This window comes from Bufo gargarizans, chromosome 8 (genome assembly GCF_014858855.1).
Source record: "Bufo gargarizans isolate SCDJY-AF-19 chromosome 8, ASM1485885v1, whole genome shotgun sequence".
NCBI lineage: Eukaryota > Metazoa > Chordata > Amphibia > Anura > Bufonidae > Bufo > Bufo gargarizans.
The window spans coordinates 128,988,984-129,014,053 of NC_058087.1; the positions used below are offsets into that span (position 1 = coordinate 128,988,984).

Here is a 25,070-nt window from a genome sequence, read left to right on the forward strand (position 1 = left end):
TTGTACTTCCCTTTTAAAGAGGCTGTGCTTCCTGTTTCCTGTCCTGAGGAAAGGGGCGGATGCTATCCATGGGTGCCGTCATAGGCGAGGGGGGGAAAATGGGACCGGTCATATTTTTTTGATGGACAGGAAACACGGATCACAGCCGCGGATGAACAACGGTGCATTTTCCGAGTTTTCAATGGACCCATTGAAAGCCAATGGGTCCGCAGAAAATCACGGAAAATGGAACAACGGCCACGGATGCACACAACGGTCGTGCACACAGAGGGGTGGATATCACAGGCTCGTCACCGAAAGGCCTTCCATGCCATTGGGTCCCCCTTTCAGCCGCACGTTGACATGCGGTTTGCGGGGATCGCCGACACGGGGAAGTGGGGAGTCACGGGAGTCACGGGAGCCCCCCCCCCCCCACGCATTTAGCCAAGGTAGGCATCTTGTTCTGATCACCGCCTGCCGGTGATCAGAAATACACGTGGTGTACCGGTACGTCATGTGTTCTGAAGAGGTTAAAAGACAGTTGCTATGGCTTGTCTGTCTCCAGCTAAGACAGATGGAGGGGCGGTCCTTGACACTGCATGCCTGCATTAGGCTTCAGAGTGAGGAGGCGTGTCTCAGTAATCCAATCTGATTGGCTGGCAGGGAGCTGCTGACTACAGCAAGTGTGTATGGGAAGTGAGGGAAAGCAGTTTTGGCCTCAGAGAACTGGCTGAGGAGCCATCTTGAGAAGGTCCTCATATTGTAAATATTTAAACAGCCGTAACTAAGGGAAAAACTCAAGGGAAACAGTGGTATGTGAAGAAACTAAAGATTGCTTTATGCATAATGCTGCTGCAGCAGTAACATATGCTAATTTTTTTTTGCTGAAAACATGACAGTTACCCTTTAATGCAGACAAAAGCATTCTGCATGTAGTTCAGGAAAGGAGGGAGATGCTGAAAATGGCTTAAACTGAGGGCGGGTCATACACAAGTTTTTGCTGCATTTTTTTTAAACAGTTGTGTTTTTAGTGGCACTTTTTGCACATGCATTTTTTTTTTCCGGTAAAAATGTCAGCTTCATGTTAGCTGAAAGTTTATGGGAAATATGAAAGCAGGACAAGTGTTTTTTTTTTTTTCCCCTACTGGTGTTTGTAGGTTGTGTTTGTTTCGTCTTTCTGGCTTCCTTTCAAGTTACAGCATGCTGTAGCTCTTGGCATTCTTTTCTGGAGTTATTACATAACTTTTTCTACCGGGCAAAAATGCCATGAAGAAAATGCTGGGCAAACACACTGGCCCAGATTTACTAATCTTATAGATATCTTAAAAAGGCTATTCCCATCTCGCTAGGATATGCCCTCGTTGTCTGATAGGTGCAGGTCCCACCACTGCAACTTGCACCTATCTCATAAATTGAGCTGGCAAAGTGAAGGAGGGTGCACAGTACATGCGCGGCCACCCTCCATTCATTTCTACGGGGGTGCCAAGAATAGCAGCAGAGCCCTGGTTTGGCTATTTTTGGCGCCCCCACAGAAATAAAACGGAGGGTGGACCCGCATGCACGGTGCGCCCTCCTTCACTTTGTTGGCTATTTACGAGATAGGTTTGAGTCCCAGAGCTGGGACCTGCACCTATCAGACAATGGGGGCATATCCTAGCGACAGATTTCTATTCCAGAATTCTTGAGCCCCGCCCCCATTGGAGCATGTCAGAAAGGTGTAGAAACCCTAGATGCACCAAATTGAGTAAATGTTGGCCAGAGTCACTAAAAACACAGGTGACTTAAAAAATTAAGGAAAAAATAAAATATAAATCGTGTGGTTATTTCTCAGTTACTTTAGCTTGTGTAGAGACCATGATGGTAGCAAACAATCAGAATAGGCTAGCAGAGAATTAGTGCACAGAACAAGCTGTATATTTGTTGGTTGCTCTTTCATTCTACTGGATATCCCCTTTAAGAACTTAAACAATAATATAGATTTTTATATAGATTATAGAAACAAGTCTTAAAGGGAACCTGTCACCTGGATTTTGGGTATAGAGCTGAGGACATGGGTTGCTAGATGGCCTCTAGCACATCCGCAATACCCAGTCCCCATAGCTCTGTGTGCTTTTATTGTGTAAAAAAAACAACAATTTGATACATATGCAAATTTACCTAAGATGAGTCAGAGCTTGAAAATATTACTCTTCTCTGGTCACACAAGATATGACTCTCTTATGTTAGTTTGCATAAAAGGCGGGACGTACAAAAATGTATAATACTTATTGAATTTGTCTGCAAATTAAATTAAAAGTGTTATTTAAATGTTAAGGGTAACACAATAAACATTTAGAAACGCTCAGTGAGGGTGGCATAGTGGAGGTGACAGGTTCCCTTTAAGCACAGAGAGAACAAAAAAAATATTTAAAAAAAATACAAAAAACAACAACAAATTTTAGTTTGAATTCCAAACTTTATTCCTGTCTTCAGGACCCCAAGCTCCACAAACACTCAGCATTAAATAAATATGTGCTCAGTGCATGTCCAGTCTTTCTTTGCAATATCCTCAGCATGTAAACGCTGTCACGACTTGATCAGGGAAAGCATATTGTGGACACACAAGGGACCAGAGTACTGTCTAGACACTTAGTCTACAGACCATACAGCTGCACTGGTCCTAGGATCCGCTGAATGTGGTCTCTGTGCGGTAGAGTTATTTATTAAGAGACATTGATTGCATTCCTTTGGCTGCCCCTCCCGTCACATCTTTTACTGCAAAATAAAATATAAATATGAAGAAACCGTATTGGTCATATTTACAGCAATAGTTACAGTCATCTGGTAATGCCACTGGACGGTAGCTGCGATCAACCCTATGGATATAGATATTTGTTCTCAGCATGAGTGAGGCATCCTGTGAGTAGTCTGTAACCAGTGTATAGTACGTACTCCTCTTCACCTACTTCTCCATCACTTTGAAGCCAGACAAACCCCTTGATCAAGCTGCAATGAAAAACAGATAAGTATTTACCTGCCACATCCTATGCCATCATTCCGGTTATGCTGGCTGGGCTCATTTACCAAGCCCGTTTAATAGGTCATCAACACATAACTGCTGTAGCCAGTCACTGGCCTCAGTGGTGCACCTGCAGACACCAGCGAATGGCTTCTGTGGTCATGTTTTGTAAAACCAACTTCACCACTGCAGTCGGGAAAAACCAGCAGAGCCGGAGAAACTAGGGTGATGGCATGGGATGTGGCAGGTAAGTACTTACCTGTTCTTCAGTGCGGCTTGATCTGGAGAATTGTCTGGATTCTCCCTTAAACCGAACAACCCCTTTAACTAAACTAAACAGCATTATCAGAAACTCTATAACGTTAAGATCATTACCCAAATCCCTCTATTTAAAATAGGGGAAAAAAATGAAATCAGACAGACTAGACCTGCACCAGATTAATCAGGGTGGATTTGATTTAAATCCCTAGTCAGTAAGGCTGGATTTAAATCATAGTTTTCTACATAAAGACTAATTCTTGATGGTATAACTTATAATATGCAAGTAGATGAAGATTTTTAGAACAACAACTTTTCATATTAGTTTGATTCTGCATTCATAGGTTTGTAGAAGTTATAATTAAGGTATTTTTCTCAACTCTGTTCATGTTATAACATTTTTGCTGTGAAGAAGAGGCATGTGATCTCTGCTGAGTCAAATTCAGTTTTGAGAACTGCAAAAGTAAACCAAGCATTTGTGATAATATCTTGTAGGCAGAGAAACTGCCCAATAATCTTACAAAAACCTCTGGAAGAGCATGACATTGTGAATAGATTATTGGAATTAATTTACCCAAAAAATTACACATATAGAAACATAGAATGTGACGGCAGATAAGAACCATTTGGCCCATCTAGTCTGCCCAATATACTGAATACTATGGATAGCCCCTGGCCTTATCTTATATAAAGGATGGCCTTATGCCTATCCCATGCATGCTTAAACTCCTTCACTGTATTTGCAGCTACCACTTCTGCAGGAAGGCTATTCCATGCATCCACTACTCTCTCAGTAAAGTAATACTTCCTGATATTACTCTTAAACCTTTGCCCCACTAATTTAAAACTATGTCCTCTTGTAGCAGTTTTTATATTTTTAAATATTCTCTCCTCTTTTACCTTGTTGATTCCCTTTATGTATTTAAAAGTTTCTATCATATCCCCTCTGTCTCGTCTTTCTTCCAAGCTATACATGTTAAGGTTTTTTAATCTTTCCTGGTAAGTTTTATCCTGCAATCCATGTTAAAAAACTAATCTTTATTTCATGATGGAATAACCTTTGGAGGGTAATATATTTCCCTCAAAAAGCATTTTATCTAAAAAAAAAAAAAAAGTGATTTAATCTATGATAATCAAAGGTCTTAGGTTGGATGATAAACGTGGAGCAGGTCTGGACACTTGTCTAGCTCTATACCAACTACTGGTTGTCTTACTTTGAGACAGAATTTGACCCAGAATTGTAGTGCAAAATATTGCATATTAGGTCATACCCCTCGTCAGGCTAGCTGCAGATAACTTCTCTAAACATTGATGCGTCAAACTGTCACGTTTTGCTGCAACTTACCCAAAAATGTACAGTAGGTCAATTCACATTAGTCAATGTGACAGCCCCACAAGAAGCTATACAACCAGCATTCCAGTTGTATTATCCATCCACGTTACTCACGTAGGTCATAGGGCCGACCACAGGTTTAACTGAACCAAACTCAAAGCATCATAGGCATCTATGATGTTTAAAGGGATTCTGTCACCAGGTTTGACCCCTGTCAGATAAAAATATGCTGATGTTCAGGGTGTCTTCACGATTCCTAATGTGGGCTTATAAATGTCATCTGTAGGCTCATTTAGCTAAAAAACAGCTATTACTAACCTGTCAGTCAAACAAATAAGGTGCCCAAGGGGATGTAAATGGATGCAAGGTCCGTTCGTGCCCAGCGCCACCTTTCCAGACCTCTGCGCCGCCTCCTAATCCTCTGTGCCGCCTCTCGCTCTCCCTCCCTCCCCCCTCCTTCTGCTGTAACATCTCGCGCTTGCGCACAGGGCTCTGCCTGATGCGCCCGTGCGGACTTCTCCATTTGGATTCATACAGCGAAGTGCGCATGCGCCGGCACTTTGCTCAACCCCTGTATGCGCGAGATGTTAGAGCAGAAGGAGGGGGGAGGGAGGGAGAGCGAGAGGCGGCACAGAGGATTAGGAGGCGGCGCAGAGGTCTGGAAAGGCGGTGCTGGGCACAAACGGCGGCGGGTGCAGCCGGCACCTTGCATCCATTTACTTCCCCTTGTTTGACTGACAGGTTAGTAATAGCTGTTTTTTAGCTAAATGAGCCTACAGATGACATTTATAAGCCCACATTAGGAATCGTGAAGACACTCTGAACATCAGCATATTTTTATCTGACAGGGGTCAAACCTGGTGACAGAATCCCGTTAAGGTTCAGGTCAGTTAATCCAGCGGTCAGGCAGTCGCACATGCGGATAGCAAGGAGAGATAATACATAGGAACAGCTCATGTCAATAGACTCTGAAAGGACATGGCTCTCACATTTAATTGTATAGTGGTAAAAAGGTGTCAAACCTTGTAAAGGAACATGTGGCGTAATTGCCCGTGGCAACTAATCAGTTCAATGCTTTCATTTTCGGTAGGTGGCATATGATTGGCCATATTAACCAATCTCTCCACAAATTATGTTTTTAATTACATGTTGTAGTTTTCATTTTTAAGAATTTAGCCGTTATATTAACCAGTGTTGCTTTTAGGACTGAGCTGGGTCCAGTAGGCCCCACTAATAACGTCCTGCTACTGGCCGTTACCACTGATTCTCTGAGCACACATACACGGTGCCAGGAGAGTATAGGGTTCTCAGAAGTCTCAGATTCAGTGCCTGCAAACAGTGTAGGCACTGAAGTATAAACCTAGTGCTGCTCTTGTATCTATAATGCGGTAAACGGATGACAGAATTAGAGAGAATGACCCACAGGACACTTACCTTTTTTTTCTTCCTCCTTTTTCTTTGCCGCATCTTCCCTCTGTTTTCGAATTATTGCTAAACGGGCCAAGTCAGCCTTTGCTTGGTCTGTTTTTCCTGCTAAATGCATCTTCATGTAGCGTTCTTTTGCCTTCTGCTTTTCTATTTCTTCCCTGTTCCAAATAAAAAGCAGAAACTGTATTATTCAGGATCCAACATCCATTGGAATGGTGGAAAGCATTCTGTCTAGATGTTGTTCAGGGCTGGATTCCATGTGGAGTGGTGGATAGATTTGGCAGTGGGATCTGCCAGTCCACGCTTCCACTACATGTATTGTCTTTTGCCGAATATATCACACACATTTTTATATTTATATATATTTACCAAAACATGTACATACACATTTATATACATTGTAACAGGGTGACTGGTAAAGTACTGGAGGAGGGTTTTATTTCACCCACAATGCTCAGATGGGTGAAGGGCATGCCATTCCCTCCCTCACTCCAGTACACCACTTCTCCTTAGGGTCCATTCACACGTCCGTTGTTTGTTTCCTGATCTGTACCGTTTTTTGCTGAACAGATCTGGACCAGATCTGGACCCATTCATTTTCAATGGATCCTGAAAAAAAACGGACAGCACAATGTCAGATTTTTTTTCAGGACCCATTGAAAATGAATGGGTCCAGATCTGGTCCAGATCTGTTCAGCAAAAAAACGGAACAGATCAGGAAACAAACAACGGACGTGTGAATGGACCCTTAGCCTGAGGCAAACCCAGGTGTTGCTGCTGGACTCATTCCTGTGGAGATAAATACAAGGCTGAAATGCTGTCAGTGAGTGGAAGCTGCATGACCTGCCGGCTGAGGAGAGCCTGATCGTGGGTTTACCAAGTACCTAGGTGAGGTGACGATTCTGTTTAGTTTGCACCCAGAAAGGCAAGGACTTTTTAGGTTTGTTTTGCCATGGAGTAAAAAAAAAGTGAACATATAACTTATTTTTGGACTTTAAACTACCGAATCATGCGAAACCTGTCATCGCCCACTCCTGTTCACACTCTGAGCCCAACAACATGCACTCATTTATATAAATATATACAAACACTGGCATTTTTTTAAAAATATATACAAGTATTACATACACAGAATTCCTTTCCGTATGAGCTGTATATATGGATGGAGGAGAGAAGCACTCTAATCAGACTACTCTCTTTAGTCGCCAGAACAGAATCCCTGTAAAAGAACTCTCACTACAGTATTTCTCAATGTTTCTAATCCAATACCCACAAGGATTTTTTAGAGTATGAAAATTATTTAATGCCTCTGCTATTGGCAAATAGCTGTAAAGGAAAAGAGGAGACTGCTGTCTACACAGTAATTGGGGGTGGGGGGCAGTCTTACAGTCATATAATGACACTGAAGAGCCTGACAATCTATAACGTGGTATACATACAGTGACTTGCAAAAGTATTCACCCCCCTTGACTTTTTCCGTGTTTTCATGCCTCACAAATTGGAATTAACATGGATTGTTTGAGGATTGGCATAATTTATTTACAGAACATGCCCACAGCTTTGAAGATGTATTTTTGTTTTAATTTGAAGCAAACAACAAATAGGACAAAACAACAAAAAAAGTCAAACGTGCATTGAGTCACTATTCACCCCCTAAAGTCAATACTTTGTAGAGCCACCTTTTGTGGCAATCACAGCTCCAAGTCGCTTTGGATAAGTCTCTATGAGTTTGCCACATCTTATCACTGATTTTTGCCCATTACTCCTTGCAAAACTGCTCCAGCTCCTTCAAGTTGGATGGTGTGCGCTTGTGAACAGCAATCTTTAAGTCTGACCACAGATTTTCTATTGGATTGAGATCTGGGCTGTGACTAGGCCATTCCAACACATTTACATGTTTCCCCTTAAACCACTCAAGTGTTGCTTTAGCAGTGTGTTTGGGGTCATTGTCCTGCTGGAAGGTGAACCTCCGTCCTAGCCTCAAATCTCGCACAGAGTGGGACAGGTTTTGCTCAAGAATATCCCTGTATTTAGCACCATCCATCAGTCCCCACAGCATGATGATGCCACTACCATGTTTCACTATGGGGATGGTGTTCTTTGAGTGATGTGATGTGTTGGGTTTGCGCCAGACATAGCGTTTTCTTTGATGGTCGAAAAGTTAAATTTTAGTCCCATCAGACCAGAGCACCTGCCTCCATACATTTTGGGAGTCTCCCACATGCCTTTTCACAGACTCCCAACGTGTCTCTTTGTTTTCAGCTGAAAGTAATGGCTTTCTTCTGGCCACTCTGCCATAAAGCCCAACTCTATGGAGCGTACGGCTTATTGTCATCCATGTACAGATACTCCAGTCTCTGCTGTGGCACTCTGCAGCTCCTCCAGGGTTACCTTAGGTCTCCGTGCTGCCTCTATCATAAATGCCCTCCATGCCCGGTCAGTGAGTTTTGGTGGGCAGCCGTCTCTTGGCAGGTTTGCTGTTGTGCCATGTTCTTTCCATTTGGTTATGATAGATTTGATGATGCTCCTAGGGATCATCAAAGATTTGGATATTTTTTTTTATAACCCAACCCTGACTTGTACTTCTCAACAACATTGTCCCTTACTTGTTTGGAGAGTTCCTTGGTCTTCGTGGCAGTGTTTGGTTAGTGATGCCTTTTGCTTAGGTGTTTAGGAATTTTTTTGATACATATGCAATTTTAACCTGAGATGAGTCTAGCACCGCCCTGCATCCTCAGAATCTCCTCCTTGCTCCCCGACGTCAGAAAGCTAGAGCACCGCAATCATGCGATGCGCAAGCGCAGTGTCCTCGGTGTTCCTGGCATAAGCTTCAGGGAAGGAACTGTGCATGCGATAGCTCGCGCATTGCGAGATTACGGCGCTCTAGCTTTCTGACGTCTGGGAGCAAGGAGGAGATTCTGAGGATGCGGGGCGGTGCTGAGCTCCTTTCACAGTGGACTCATCTCGGGTTAAAATTGCACATTTATCAAATCGTTTTTTTTACACAATAAAAACACACAAAAAGTTACTACATCCCAATACCTATCTACTTGTATTATCTATACAAGAGTACTAGAGCCCTGGAACCTGGATTGCATAAGACTCTCAGTGGTCCCCACAGAGCTCTTTCCTTTCTGTGCACCTGTTGAGCGGTTCCACCGATGAGAAAACATTCTGCACTACGTCTGCCTAATTATATTATATATCAGTCAGCAGGTGGGCTCAGTACTTAGAAACCCAAGTGCTGAAAAGCAGCATTTCTAATATACAATCACACCACTGGGTACAGCCATACGCATGGTGTTCATATGCCCTTTGTTTGCTTGGCTCCATCGGGTTCTTGGGTTTCTGCCCACAATCCAAAGACATGGAGAGAAAAAAAAAAAAAAAAAAAAAAAAGAGTGGAGCTAAAGCCAACAGTTTAGTACATAGCATTCATGTTGCTTAGGAGAGGGCCTACAGTGGATATAAAAAGTATACACACCCCTATTAAAATGTCAGATTTCTGTGATGTAAAGAAATGAGACAAAGATAAATTATTTCAGAACTTTTTCCACCTTTAATGTGACCTATAAACTGTACAACTCAATTTGAAAACAAACAAATCTTTTAGCTATAGGGAAAAAAAAAATATATAAAAATAAAACATGGTTGCATAAGTGTGCACACCCTTAAACTAATACTTTGCTGAAGCACCTTTTGATTTTATTACAGCCCTCAGTCTTTTTGGGTATAAGTCTATCAGCATGGCACATTTCGACTTTGCAAAAGCTGCCCACTCTTCTTTGCTAAAACACTTCAAATCTGTCAGATTGCGAGGGCATCTCCTGTTCACAGCCCTCTTCAGATCAGCCCACAGATTTTCAAACAAATTCAGGTCTGGGCCATTCCAAAACTGTAATCTTCTTCTGGTGAAGCCATTCCTTTGTGGATTTGGATGTATGCTTTTGGTCGTTGTCATGATGAAAGATGAAGTTCCTCTTCACGTTCAGCTTTCTAGCAGAAGCCTGAAGGTTTTGTGCCAATATTGACTGGCATTTGGAACTGTTCATAATTCCCACTAGCTTAACTAAGGCCCCAGTTCCAGCTGAAGAAAAACAGCCCCTTGGCATGATGCTGCCACCGCCATGCTTCACTGTGGGGATGGTGTTCTTAGGTGATGTGCAGTGTTTTTTTTGGCGCCAAACATATCTTTTGGAATTATGGCCAGAAAGTTCAACCTTGGTTTCATCAGATCATAACACCTTTTCCCACATGCTTTTGGGAGACTTCAGATGTGTTTTTGCAAAATGTAGCCTGCCTTGGATGTTTTTCTTCGTAAGAAAGGGCTTTTGTCTTGCCACTCTACCCCATAGCCCAGACATATGAAGAATACGGGAGACTGTCGTCACATGTACCACACAGCCAGTACTTGCCAGATATTCCTGCAGCTCCTTTAACCCCTTACGTCATGGAAACCACTGTGTTCCCGCAATCTGACGTAATAGTACGTCATGGTGATTTCGTGGGCAACGGAGAGGTGTGCGTGCAATCACTGCAGGGGCCCGGCAGTCCGTGGTAGCCAGGGCCCTGCTGTATCCGCCGGCATCGCTATAAAAGCCGATGCCGGTGGATTAACCCCTTCTATGTCGCGGTCCGCGCTGACCGCGACATAGAAGGGGTTTGTGTCGGGTAAGTGATCGCATCGAGTCCCCGCGCTGCTGTGGTGGGGACCCGATGCGTCACAAGGCAGCACGATGCCGTGCAGAGGCTGCCTAATGTCTTGCACAGCATTCTACGGGTGCCGAGGAGATCCAGCCTCAGGCTGGGTCTTCCAGGCAACCTGTTAGTGTATGACTGTGTCATACATTAACAGGCAATGCATTACCATACAGATGTATTGTAATGCATTGCAGAGGGGATCAGACCCCCAAAAGTGATCAGAAATAAAGTAAAAATAATAAAATTAATAAAGTAAAAAAAACGCCCCTTTTCCCTTATTTTATAATAAAAAAACTGAAAAAAAAAACCAAAACCCACACATATTAAGTATCGCCGCATCCATAATGATGGCTCTATAAATATATCACATGATCCACCCTATCCGATAAACACCATAAAAAATCAAATCTGTGTAAAAAAAAAGCCATTTGTCACCTTATAATCACAAAAAGGGCAACACCAAGCGATCAAAAAGGTGTATGTCCCACAAAATGGCATCAATAAAACAGTTACCTCATCCCACAAAAAATGAGCCCCTACCCAAGAAGAAAAAAAAATAAAAAAAATAAACTATAGCTCTCAGAACATGGACACTAAAACATTTTGTTTTTTGCTTTAAAACTGCCATTATTGTGCTAAAGTAAAAAAAATATTAAAAAGAAGTATACATATTAGGTATCGCCACGTCCGTAACAAAACAGCTCTATAAAAATATCAGATGACCTAATCCCCCAGGTGAACACCGTAAAAAAAAATAATGATCTGTCGCATTACATCACAAAAATTGCAACAGCAAGTGATCAAAAAGGTGTATGCCCCCCCAAAATAGTACCAGACAGTCACCTTATCCCACAAAAAAAAAATGAGACCTTGAGAATTGGTTAAAAAAAGTTCAAAAAGCTATGGCTCTCGGACTATGAATACACTAAAATGTCATTATTTCGGTTTCAAAAATGCTATTATTGTGTAAAACTTAAATAAATAAGAAAAAGTAGACATATTAGGTATTGCCACGTCCGTAAACGATCTGCTAAATAAAAAAAAGTCCCAACCTAATCCTTTAGGTAAACTGTCAAAAAAAAAAAAAAAAAAAAAACTGTGCCAAAACATCCATTTTTTGGGTTACCTTGCCTCACAAAAAACATAATATAAAGCAATAAAATAAATCATATGCACCCTAAAATAGTACCAACTAAACTGGCACCTTATCCCGTGGTTTCTAAAATTTGGTTACTTTTTTGAGTTTCTACTATAGGGGTGCATCAGGGGAACTTCAAATGGCATCTAAAAACCAGTTCCGCTAAATCTGCCTTCCAAAAACCACATGGCGTTCTTTTCCTACTGCGCCCTGCCATGTGGCTCTACAGCAGTTTACGATCACATGTGGGGTGTTTCTGTAAACCGCAGAATCAGGGTAATAAATATTGATAGAGTTTTATTTGGCTGTTAACGCTCGCTTTGCTACTGGAAAAGAATAATGGATTAAAATGTAAAATCTGCTAAAAAAGTGAAATTCCATCTCCATTTTCCATTAATTCTTGTGGAACACCCAAAGGGTTAACAAAGTTTGTAAAATCAGTTTTGTATACCTTGAGGGGTGTAGTTTCTAATTCACAAAGTGACTTCAGACCTTGGCTTCCGAAAAATTTCAAGATTTGCTTCAAAAACTTCTAAGCCTTCTAATGTCCCCAAAAAATAAAATGGCATTTTCAAAATGATCCAAACATGAAGTAGACATATGGGGAACGTAAAGTAATTACTATTTTTGGAGGTATTACAATCTATTATAAAAAGTTAGAGAAATTGAAATTTGGAAATGTGCAAATTTTTGGTAAATTTGGTATTTTTTTTACGAATACAAATTATTATTTTTTTAACTCATTTTTACCACTTTCATGAAGTACAATATGTGACGAGAAAACAATCTCAGAATGGACTGTATAAGTAAAAGCGTTTTACAGTTATTACCACATAAAGTGACATGTCAGATTTGCAAAAAATGGCCTGGCCAGGAAGGTGAGAACAGGGTTGAAGGGGTTAATGTTGCTGTAGGCCTCTTGGAAGCCTCCCAGACCAGTTTTCTTCTAGTCTTTTCATCAATTTTGGAGGGACGTCCAGTTCTTGGTAATGTTACTGTTGTGCCATATTGTGTTCCATGGTATATCTAATGCCTTGGAAATTCTTTTGTACCCTTCTCCTGACTGAGACCTTTTAACAATGAGATCCCTCTGATGCTTTGGAAGCTCTCTGTGGACCATGGCTTTTGCTGTGGGATGCGACTAAGAAAAGTTCAGGAAAGACCAACTAGAGCAGCTGAACATTTTTGGGGGTTAATCAGGCACTTTAAATGATGACAGGTGTATGCCGACTCCAATTTAACATGATTTTGAATGTGATTGCTTCATTCTGAACACAGCTGCATCCCCGGTTATAAGAGGGTGTGCACACTTATGCATACACATTATTTGAGTGTTTTTCTTCCCTCCACCTAAAAGATTTCAGTTTGTTTTTCAGATGAGTGGTACAGTTTATAGGTCACATTAAAAAGGTGGAAAAAGTTGTGAAATGATTTCTGTGTCAAATGTTTATTTATTTTTCACATCACAGAAACCTGACATTTTAACAGGGGTGTGTAGACCTTTCATATACACTGTATATAGCACAGGTAGTTTACTTTCAAAATTCTGCAAGAACAGATGCAACACTGAACAGATTTAGGCACGTATGAGCATGGCCACTAAATCAGATTAACTATCCGTATTAGAAGCAGCAGTACCACTTTCTGAACTAACATAGCCATATGAAATGAGCCTTCTACTCAATCAGATCACTGCATGGTTTCCCTATATCATCCATAATAAGGACTGTGCATTGTAAGACAGCCACTATAACCATGTGTCTTAAAGGAATTCTCCCATAGACATTTATAGAGGACTAGCAATAAAGCTCATTGTGACGGACTCAACCGTCACTGGGGCTGCTGGAGAGGCCTGACAGCTAGCCTTCTTCCTATGGACCCAGAACTATGCAGACCCCCGGCTCATTATTCTACAAAGGGAATAATGGGTAGTTTCTGCCTGTGAGTGATTACTTTATCCCATTGTGTTAATTGTATCACGGGTGTTCTTTCTGCCTGTAACTGCATGTGATTGTGACTTACTCTTCCCCAAGCAATTAGATTATTCCAGAGAACTGGTGCAGATTGGGAGAAGTCTACTGTATGGGTAACCAGTCCGAAGGCTGTCACAGGGCAGAGGGATTGGAGCAGAAATCAGACCGACAAATGAACCTGGCTGCTGCATTCAGGATAGAATGGAGAGGGAAGAGTCTGGTGAAGGGGAGGCCAAATAATGAGTTACATTAAACAAGGAGGAAATAGAAAAGGTTATAGTAAATCCGGTGGGCGTGCCAAGCCCTTCCTCGCCATAATACTTCTAGCAACTAACATTATTAGGGGAATAGCGATACTTTACCCACAGATGGTTTAGGACACTGCCTTTTTATATATTCTATGAGTGATTGGTTGGTTTGTGCACATAGCGGTTACTACTTTGCCGGGCAAGGACCTGTTATGATGTGCCAGCATCACTTAAAATAGGAAAAATATTACTTAAATACAGTTGTCATTGCATCCCTCCCAAGCCGGGGGAGTGGAGCTCCTGATGCGATCTAGACTCACTTATTTATGTTCCCCCCCTGCATATTGCCACATATCCTTCACTGCATTATTACGCAGAGATGCGTCCATGGGGCCTATGTGCCTCCATCCTTTGTTAATGTATGTAAATTGTTTGTTTTCATTACTTAGGTTGACCTGGGTCTCTGAGGTCTTGTTCGCTCCTGATACCATACAATTCTCACAACATAATGGCTAAGGTTACTGTACTTACGCTCAATGTGAATGGGATGAATATACCGCAGAAGCGTAGTCAGATATATCACATGCTTAGAAAACAGGTGACTGATTTGGTCTTCCTGCAGGAGACACATTTCAGACACCGTCATGTACCCAATATAATGAGTAGACATGTTCCTGATTGGCACCATACTACATACTCCTCAGCAGTGTGAGGTGTGTCAATTGGTGTAGGTAAAAATCTCCATTTAGTCGTTTCAGCAAAACTGGTAGACCCAAACGGTACATACTTGTTTATTAAAGGCAATATTCTAAATACTGTAGTCACTTTGGCCAACCTGTACACCCCCAACACTAAAAAGGTCCTGTGGCTTTTCCAGACACTGCATACCCTGAGGTCATTTGCTGAAGGCACACATACTGGGAGGGGATTTGAATCTGGCCCTTGACCACTCTAAAAGACTCCACCTCTATATCCACGTCCACACCTTAAAAACTAATTCGCAAACTTCAGATAGCTTTGGCCGACCTGGGTATTTCTGATGTTTGGAGAGCCTTTAATCCAGGAGGGCAAAGATTATACTTACCATTCTTGGGTCCACAGTTCTTACCAATGTTTCGACTACTTGTTTCTCTCAAACAACGTTCTCTCATCAGTCATAAACACGGCCATTGGCTCTATAACAGTTTCTGATCAGGCCCCAGTAAGCATACAGATGACAATACAAATATACCCCTAAAACTTGGGATTTGGAGATTAAACACCACATTAATTGAATAGGAGATCACTAAGGAACACCTAAAAAGGAGAAATTATTGGCGTACTAGTCAATGACACTCCCCACACCTCTAGGCAGATTCACTGGGAAGCTCACAAAGCCGTCACCAAGGTGAAAAGATAAAAGGACAAAAAAAGATCGATTCCTTACTCCTAATAAATATCCACATTAGAATAACTACATAAGACAACTCTGACAGAGGAAGCGCAGAATATGCTTAAACTCCTAAGCTCCCAACTGAAGGACCTCTTAAATTGCCAAATCAGCAAGAATATTGCAGTCCTTACGCTTTAAATACTACACACACACACACACACACAGAGATAAGGACTCTAAATTAATGTCCTCCCTCCGGAGAGCTCAGAGAAATAAAACCTTTATTAGCGCTGTGAAATCCAAGGAAGGCAACAGACTACTACGACCCCTGCCATAGCAGAGGAATTCTGTAGAAAATAGTCACTGCCAAATACAGGCCCATATTGATTCCTTTCTCCATTCCATCAAGATCCCAACCATATCTGAAGAAGAGAAAACTAACCTCGTACAACCCTTCAGAGTCTGAGGTAGATAAAATACTAAATACAATACCATCAGGAAAGAGTACGGGGCTAGACGGTTACCCTATAACTTATTATAATAAATTCAGAAATGTATTGATTCCACACTTAACTAGAATGTGCAACTCACTGATGTTGGGTTCTGCCTTCACCCCACAACCCAGAGAGCCCATCACCATCATCCACAAAGGAAGGGAAGGACCCTGAGGCATGTGATAGTCAATGACCCATTTCGCTTCTCAACACGGATCTGAAATGGTGGGCAAAGCTGTTGAGCAACCGTATTTCTAAATCGCTGCCTGGTTTGTCAGGGGAGGAGCAAGTGGGTTTTGTACCCGGTAGAGAAGGCAGGCATAACATCAGCAGGGTACTGCATGCAGTGTACTTAGCCAAAGGGATGAAGACACCACTAGTTCCGTTAGGAACAGACACTCAAAAGGCGTTCGATAGAGTTAGCTGGCATTATATGCGTAGCATTCTATAGGCTTTTGGCTTTCTGTCCCAATTTATTGAGGCGGTCTTCTCTCTCTACTTGGCCCCTTTAGCTCGAGTATTGGTGAACGGCACTATCAGACGCCTTTCAAATAAAAAATGGTTAGAGGCAGGGTTGCCCCCTTTTCCCCACCCTTTTTATACTCACCTTAGAAACCCTTCTCTTAAAATTCAGACAACCCCCTAACAGAGGTGTGCAGACAGAAGGTGTCATGCACAAAATGGCAGCGTTGGCAGACGACCTACTGTTAATGATTACCAATCCGGGAGAGGCTATGCCCCATGTATTGGAGATTTTTAAATCATTTGGAGAGATCTCCAAACTTTAAGATAAATATGGAGAAATCTGAAGCCCTAGGAGTGTCACTTAACTCTGCTCAGAAGAGACACATTATATAGACTAAGCCACATTTAAATGGCCCCCTTATGCCATTAAATACTTGGGCATTATGGTCCCAGCCAATCATAATCCTCTTCCAATTTAATTTCACACCCTTGCTAGGGAAGATACAATCCTTATCTAGAATCACAATGCCTAGATTGCCCTGGCTAGGAAAGAAGAATATTTTACAGGGAGTGAGAGAAAAGAACGCAACCGGCACTGCTACATGCACCCACTGGAGCACATAAAACACTTGGATCCCGAACCTTCACGGTGGTGCTCTGTCGGTGGTATAGTAGTTATGATGATAGCAGAAGAAGAAAGCACCGCGGCACTAACCACTGGTCACAAAGTTGCTGTTTGCAGTTTTATTTTTCAAATACACATCGTGGACGCAGACAGGACACAGGTGAATGGACAGGCTACAGCTGTTTCGCGCTGTGTTGCGCTTTGTCAAGCCTCCTGTGACGTGAAGGAGGAGGGGGCTAGAAATACCCCCATCTTATACACGTCACTGGTTACAATCAAGTGGTATAAAAAACGTGTGTGCTAAAACCAATCGAATGAAAACGGCTAAGGCTACTTTCACACTAGCGTTCGGGCGGATCCGTTCTGAACGGATCCGCTCATAATAATGCAGACGGAGGCTCCGTTCAGAACGGATCCGTCTGCATTATTTTTAGCATAGAACAGCTAAGTGTGAAAATAGCCTAGTACGGATTCCGTCCAGACTTTCAATGTAAAGTCAATGGGGGACGGATCCGCTTGAAGATTGAGCCACATTGTGGCATCTTCAAACGGATCCGTCCCCATTGACTTACATTGAAAGTCTGGACGGATCCGCACGGATCCGCACGCCTCCGCACGGCCAGGCGGACACCCGAACGCTGCAAGCAGCGTTCAGCTGTCCGCCTGTCCGTGCGGAGGCGAGCGGAGGCTGAACGCCGCCAGACTGATGCAGTCTGAGCGGATCCGCCTCCATTCAGACTGCATCAGGGCTGGACGGAAGCGTTCGGGTCCGCTCGTGAGCTCCTTCAAACGGAGCTCACGAGCGGACCAGCGAACGCTAGTGTGAAAGCAGCCTAAGTCATTCTTGTCAGTTAACCCTAGAGAGCCCATGGCTTGTGTTTTAATTATAACACAAGCCATGGGCCCTCTAGGGTTAAACGACAAGAATGACTTAGCCGTTTTCATTTGATTGGTCTTAGCACACATATGTTTTTTATACCACTTGATTGTAACCAGTGACGTGCATGAGATGGGGGTATTTCTAGCCCCCTCCTCCTTCACGTCACAGGAGGCTTGACAAAGCGCAACACAGCGCGAAACAGCTGTAGCCTGTCCATGTCCACGACGTGTATTTGAAAAATAAAACTGCAAACAGCAACTTTGTGACCAGTGGTGAGTGCCGCGGTGCTTTCTTCTTCTGCTATCAGAAGAATATTTTAGCCACATATGTCCTCCCACAAATAATATACACTCTACGCTTTCCCTATACCAACTCCGAACACATTTGTCAACAGACTAAAGAGGATTATGGGGAAGTTCCTATGGGCTAACAAGAAAGCTAGATTATATTTTTCCCTTCTTACAAGAAAAAAGAAACAAGGAGGTATATCTCTACTGGATATTTCAGTATATATCCAGGCCATACACTTGGAAATGTGGTTGTCACTGTCTAGACCCCACCCAGTACCTATCCTAGCTCTGCTAGGGAAAAAACTGAGAGCATCTACTCTGGAGCCACAATACCATACCCAACAAGCAAGAGTGACCTCACAAGAAGCACTATTATACACTGCTATAAAATCGCCAGCACTAAACATCAGTAGTCAGCGCCTTTCTCCTCTAACACCTCTACCCGTGCTGTCACACGTGTTCTCGGACCACCCCGTTATTAGGTCGGAAGTATTCTCTGAATGTAGATTAGGTGATCTCTCTCAGCTGACAGCGAATTCAGATTATTATGCCAATCTCACTGGTACTTAAATAAATGAAAAATACATCTTAAGCCTCATGCACACGACCGTTGTTTGTCTCCACGTCCATTCAGACGATTTTAGCGTTTCAGATGTGGACCCATTAATTTCTATGGAGCAGTTGAAAATGCGGATAGTGCACCGTTTGCCATCCGCGTCCGTGGTTCCAGTCCGTCAAAAAAAATATAACCTGTCCTATTCTTGTCCACGGAAAACGGTTCGCAGACCCATTCAAGTCAATGGGACCGCTAAAAAACACGGAGGCACACAAGATTGTCATCTGCAGCCGTTTTATTCCTATTATTTCCATGGTAAACCTGTCTTTAGACTTTTTTTTTACCTTCCTTTATGTTTGGTGGTCCTCCAAAAATAAAGAAAGACACACGGAAGCAAAAACTGAAACGGATCACAACACAACAACTGTCGTGTGCATGAGGACTTACAGAAATGGGACTTCGAGAGCATGTGTGCCAAGCTTAAAAAGTCAAAACACCTACCTTTACCCGACCCCACGTGCTTAGAAAACTATATATTGTTACCCTCTATTCCTCCAAGGTGTATATCCTCAATATAAGCAATTGCTGACCGGCCGAGACCAACAGACCCCCGCGTATCTGAGGGCGTGTGAGAAAGAACTTAACATTAACTTAGATGAGCCTAGCAAGGAGTTTATATTATCCCATTCACATAGGTTTTCTAGGTGCATTAGAGTTCAAGAAAACTCTCTGAAGATACTCACCAGGTGGTACCGTACCCCAGAATTTCTATACAAGATCAACTTGATCCCCTCCGATGAATGCTGGCGTTGCTCTAATGGGTGGGAAACATCTCTCATATTTGGTGGTCTTGCCCAGAATTGAAACAATTTTAGAGTGAAGTTCCTTACAACTGAGACTCTCAACCCCGCTGGTGGTGTTGTAGTTGCCTGGGAATGATTTTAACCCCTTCTAACCCGGACAGTTTTCACCTTCATGCCCAGGCCATTTTTTGCAAATCTAACATGCGTCACTATGTGGTAATAACTTTAACCTGTTACGGACACAGGGAGTACACCTGAGCCCCTACCGATGAACTTGTCTGGTGTACCCCAGAGCATTTTGAGCCTGTGATTCCTGATTTTGTTGGCCAAGCAGGAATCCAGATTCCCACAGTGGGCTTCACTGAATATTACTATTTTAGTCATTTTTTCAGTGACTATTTTGTGAATCTGATGGTGGAGAAAACAAACTTACCTGTACGCCCAACAGTTCATTGCTCAACATCCGGGCTCCTTTATGGCTAGGGCCAGTGGCTAGACGCCGGTCAGTGCAGCCGAGACGAGGACGTTTTGGGGCCTTGTGCTGCACATGGGCCTAGTCAAAAAAAAAAACATTACTGAAGTGGGGACGTCCTCTACCAGACCCCACTTTACAGTATGGCCATGACACGTACCCGGTTTGAGGCCGTCTGGAAATGCCTGCAAATTTTTGGAGGCCTATGAACCACCTGGAAGGGAGGTCGCGGTTGAGGAGTCTCTCATTGCTTTTAAGGGGAGACTCATTTTCCGCCCGTATGTTCCCTCTAAGCGGGCGAGGTATGGCGTGAAGCTGTACAAACTTTGTGAGAGTACCTCAGGGTACACTTACAAGTTTCCTTTGTACGAGGGGCGAGATTCCCATATTCAACCCCCAGAATATCCCCCCACTCTGGGTGTTAGGGGGGAAACTTGTGAGGGACCTTATGTACCCACTGCTAGATAAGGGTTACCACCTGTATGTGGATAACCTTTATACCAGTATCCCCTTGTTCCAGTCCCTCGCTGCCAGATCCACATCCGCTTGTGGGACCGTGTGGAAAAATCAATGCGGCCTCCCTACCCACCCCCTCCAGGTAACTATCCCCAGGGGTAAGACCTGTGCCCTTACCAGTGGAAACCTGTTGCTGGTCAGATACAAGGACAAGAGGGATGTCCTTGCACTGTCCACAATTCCCGGTAACGGCATCACCCCTGTCCCTGTGCGAGGTACCGCGGCAACGGTCCTCAAGCCCGATTGTATCGTCAACTACAATCGCTATATGGGAGGAGTTGATCTCTCTGATCAAGTCCTCAAGCCATATAACGCCATGCGCAAAAAAGTTGTGATCTACTTGGTACAGGTTGCCTTGTACAATTCTTTTGTGCTGTCCCGGAGTGCTGGCAACACAGAGAAATTCCTCCAGTTCTATGAGGCAATCCTCAAGGACCTGATCTTTTCTGACTGGGAAAGGGCAGGCCGGAGTATCTCGGGAACTGGAGGCATCAAAAAAAAAAATTGCAGAGAGTGTGTCACAGGAGGGGGATACGGAAAGACACCACTACTCAGTGTTACACGTGCCCCGATCATCCAGGCATCTGCATTATTGGTTGCTTCAAGGAGTACCACACTTCCATGGAGTACTAAATTTATAATTCCCTTCCCCAAATTTAATTCCATTTAGCCACTGACAAATCGAAAAAAAACAAAAAAACAAAAAACAAACACACAATGGTTCTCAGACTTGAGACACTAAAACAAAAAAAATTATTTTTCAAAAAATCTTATTTTGTACAACTTAAATAATAATAATTTATATATTAGGTATCGCCGCGTCCGTAAGAATCTGCTCTATAAAAATAACCCATGACCTAACCAGTCAGATGAACACGGTCAAAAAAATAAAATAAAAAAATCTGTGCCAAAAAGGAGATTTTTGTGAAACTCACCTGTAAAATCTTTTTCTCGTCTTTTCCATTGGGGGACACAGACCATGGGTATAGCTTAGAGGTATTAGTAGGAGGGACACTATGCAAATGAAAGAGCTCCTTCTCCTCGGGCTATACCCCCAGACTCCACCAGGAGGAACTCAGGCGTTGCACAAGCAGTAGGAGAAGGAGCAAGAAAAAATCATGGAAACCATCGGACCAAGCCATAAGGTCCAACCAGAAACAGAAAAACTGAACTAAAGACCCCTCCTGCAACAGGAATAATGGGTGGGAGCTGTGTCCCCCAATGGAAAAGACGAGAAAAAGATTTTACAGGTGAGTTTCACAAAAATCTCCTTTTCTCGTGCTTTTTTCCATTGGGGGACACAGACCATGGGACGTCCAAAAGCAGTCCATGGGGTGGGAAAAAATACCAGCACCGCCAGGAGGAACGCCCCAACGGTCAAACAGGAACCACAGCCTGCAAAACCCTGCGGCCAAAGCCGCATCAGCCGAAGCCAGTGAATGCAACTGACAAAAATTTGCAAAGGTATGCAAGGACGACCAGGTGGCCGCCGTACACAGCTGAGACGCAGAGGCACGACTGCGTCTTGCCCAGGAAGCCCCCTCCGCCCCAATGGAGAGAACGGCAATTCTAGCCGGGGGAACTCCACCACAAGCGTGACAAGCCGCGGAAATAGCCAAGCAGATCCAGAGCGCCAAGAACGGCGGACGGAAGCAGTAGCCGCGAGACACACCTCCAGGACCCGTACAACATTCAGGGAATGCAGAGTGCATTCCTTGGGGTTAGCCGGAGAAGGACAAAAGGAAGGCAGGACAAGATCCTCATCAAGGCGGAAGGGAGAGACCACCCTGGGCAAAAAGAAGGGGACTGGACGGAGCACAACTTAATCCTGGTGGAAAACCAGAAAGGCTCCTGACAGGAAAGAGCGGCCAGCTCCGACACCAGTCTGACTTAAAAGCTCGTGATGGGACGTGAACTCACAGCCACTGCATAATAGCCCAGAACTTTAATCACTACGCTATGTAGCTGTATCAGAAGCTATGGTCACAAGGAAGTCCAGATGAGAACAGTCAGAGAGACCCTCCTCAAAGGCTCGAAGGGGGCCGACTGCCGAGCGCGCAGAACCAAATTGAGATCCCAAGGAGACAAAGGGGGAACATACGGGTAACCGAATGCGCCACCCCCGAAGAAAGGTCACCACCGGACCCTTAAGAGCAAGGGACCTCTGACGGCCCGCGCCGAAACCTGACCTTACAGGGAACTAAGCGACAGTCCCTGCACAAGCCCAGACTGAAGAAAAGACAGTACCATCAAGATGGAAAACCGAAGGGGAGGGAACCCCGAACCCTCAAAAAAGGATAGGAAGGCCATCCAGGTACGATAGTAAATCCGGGAGGAAGAAGACTTCCCCGGACTGATCATGGTCCTAACCACTGAATCCGAGAACCCCATCTTTATCAGGATGGCGGTTTCAACAGTCACGCCGGTAAACGAAGAGACCGCAAATTCCGGTGGAAGAACGGGCCCTGAGACAGTAGGTCCTGTCCGTCGGGAAGAGGCCATGGGGCGTCCGCCAGCAACCGAGCCACGTCCGAAAAAACCACGCGCGGCGAGGCCACTCTGGGGTGATGAGAACGGTCGGAGTCCCTTCCGCCTCGAACTGGCGTAGACCCTTTGGTAGGAGAGGAAAACAGAGGAGGCTGAAGTCCTGCCACGGAGACACCTGCGCATCCATCCGTACGCCTCCGGATCCCGGGCGCGAGCCAGGACCACTGGGATCTTGTTGTTGAACCCGGACGCCATTAAGTCCACATCCGGACGGTCCCATCTGTGGCAGATTTCCTCGAACCCTTCTGGATGCAGAGACCACCCGCTTGGATCCACCGTGTTGTGGCTTAGAAAGTCCGCTGTCCAGTTGTCCACTCCTGGAATGCAAACTGCTGACAACACCGGAACGTGCGTCTCCGCCCACGTCAGAATTCTCTTCACCTCCTGCATCACCATCCGGCTGCGGGTCCCGCCCTGATGGTCGATATAGGCCACGGCCGCGGCATTGCCCGTTTGAACCCGCACTGGGAGGCCCGCAAGGAGAGAGGTCCAATAGGAGAGAGAGAGCGGAAAAAAATCGCCCTCAGTTCCAGAAAGTTGATTGGAAGGCGAGACTCTGCCGCCGACCAAATTCCTTGAACCGTGCGAGACTGGAAAACGCCCCCCCAACCCAGGATGCTGGCATCGGTGGCGGCGATCGTCCAGGAGAATGCGAGAAAGGAACTCCCCGACCTCAGGTTCTTTGGGAACAGCCACCAAGGGAGAGCTGCCCGAACCCGCTGAAAGGTAAAGGATCTCCTGTTGCGCCAGGCGAGTGTGAAACTGGGCATATGGAAGGCCTCGAAAGAGGCTACCATAAGACCCAGGACCTGCAAGTATTCCCGAATGGAGAGGCACGGGGAGCGCAGCAGATGCGACACTGCCCCCTGGACCTGGGAGGACTTGAAGGCTGGTAGAATACTTAGGCAGCCGAGGTGTCCAAAATCACCCTCCGGAAGGAGAGCCTCTGGGACGGGAAGAGGCAGGAGTTTGGGAAAGTTACCAGCCAGCCGAACCGTTCCAGGGTCTGAACAGTGATCCGGACGCTGTCCGTGGTCTGCGGTAGAGAGGGGGGCCTCTATCCGGATATCGTCCCGATAGGGCAGCAAAGGAATGCCCCTGGTACGAAGAAGCGCCATGAGCGGTCCAGGACCGTGGCAAGGACCCGCGGGGTGGTCGCCAACCCGAAGGAAGGGCGACAAACTGACAGTGTCGACCCATAATGGCGAAGCGCAGGAATCGATGGTGGGATTCCGCAATCGGGACATGTGATAGGCCTAGGAGCAGCAGGGCGGGCTGACTGGGCCCTCTAGTGCCGGGAAGGCTGGTGCAAAGGAAGGGCTCTTTGCGGGCGACCTGAGACCCCCGGCGGAGGAAGCAGGCGACGGCCTACCAGATAAGAAACGGCAAAAGGCATGCAGAGATGAACTCGTCCAGCTGATCCCCATAAGGTCTGGAAACCCCAAAGGGGAGATTAGCAAGGGAACGCTTGGTGGAGGCGTCAGCATCCCACACCTTCAATCAAATCTCTTCGCGCTGAGTGACAGAGATGGCCAACCTGCGGGCAAAGAGGGAAACAATGTCCCTAGAAGCTTCGCAAAGAATCTTAGAAGCCTGAGACATCTGGAGAACCAACTCCAGTGTGTTAGTAGCCGCATCTCGTACCGCCAGTTCCTGGTGGTGGTGTTGTAACCACACCGAGAGAGCACTGGCTACCCCTGCTGAGTGAAAGGTAGGTCACAGGGACGCGCTGCCAGCGAAAAAAGGGACCTGGAAGAGAGTCTATGCGTCTGTCTACAGCATCCTGGAAAGAGGAACTGACTAAGACAGGAAGGGCCACATAATTGGCTAATCCGGCCACCGGAGGATCCACCTTAGGGGGAGGAGACACCTCTCCTCGCCGTCAGCAGGGAAAGGAAAGTATATTCATGCGCTGGGTGGTCGAGAACCTTATTAAGACCACCCCAGGCCCTGGACATGACCGCGGAAAAATCCCTCATGGACCGGGAACATGG

The 25,070-nt window shown here is 44.7% G+C and overlaps 1 protein-coding gene across 1 annotated transcript in view; it reads right to left on the minus strand.

Annotated features, from left to right (window-relative positions):
- Positions 1-2,414: 2,414 nt before the first annotated feature.
- The window catches only part of PDAP1 (PDGFA associated protein 1), a 61,377-nt gene continuing 38,721 nt past the window's right edge, over positions 2,415-25,070 (minus strand). Inside the window, exons 5-6 of the mRNA XM_044304775.1 lie at positions 6,003-6,154; positions 2,415-2,733 (exon numbers count right to left, since the gene is read on the minus strand). Coding sequence (XP_044160710.1) covers positions 2,675-2,733; positions 6,003-6,154 — 211 coding nt within the window. The 3' untranslated portion in view covers positions 2,415-2,674. The remainder of the gene's footprint in view (positions 2,734-6,002; positions 6,155-25,070) is intronic.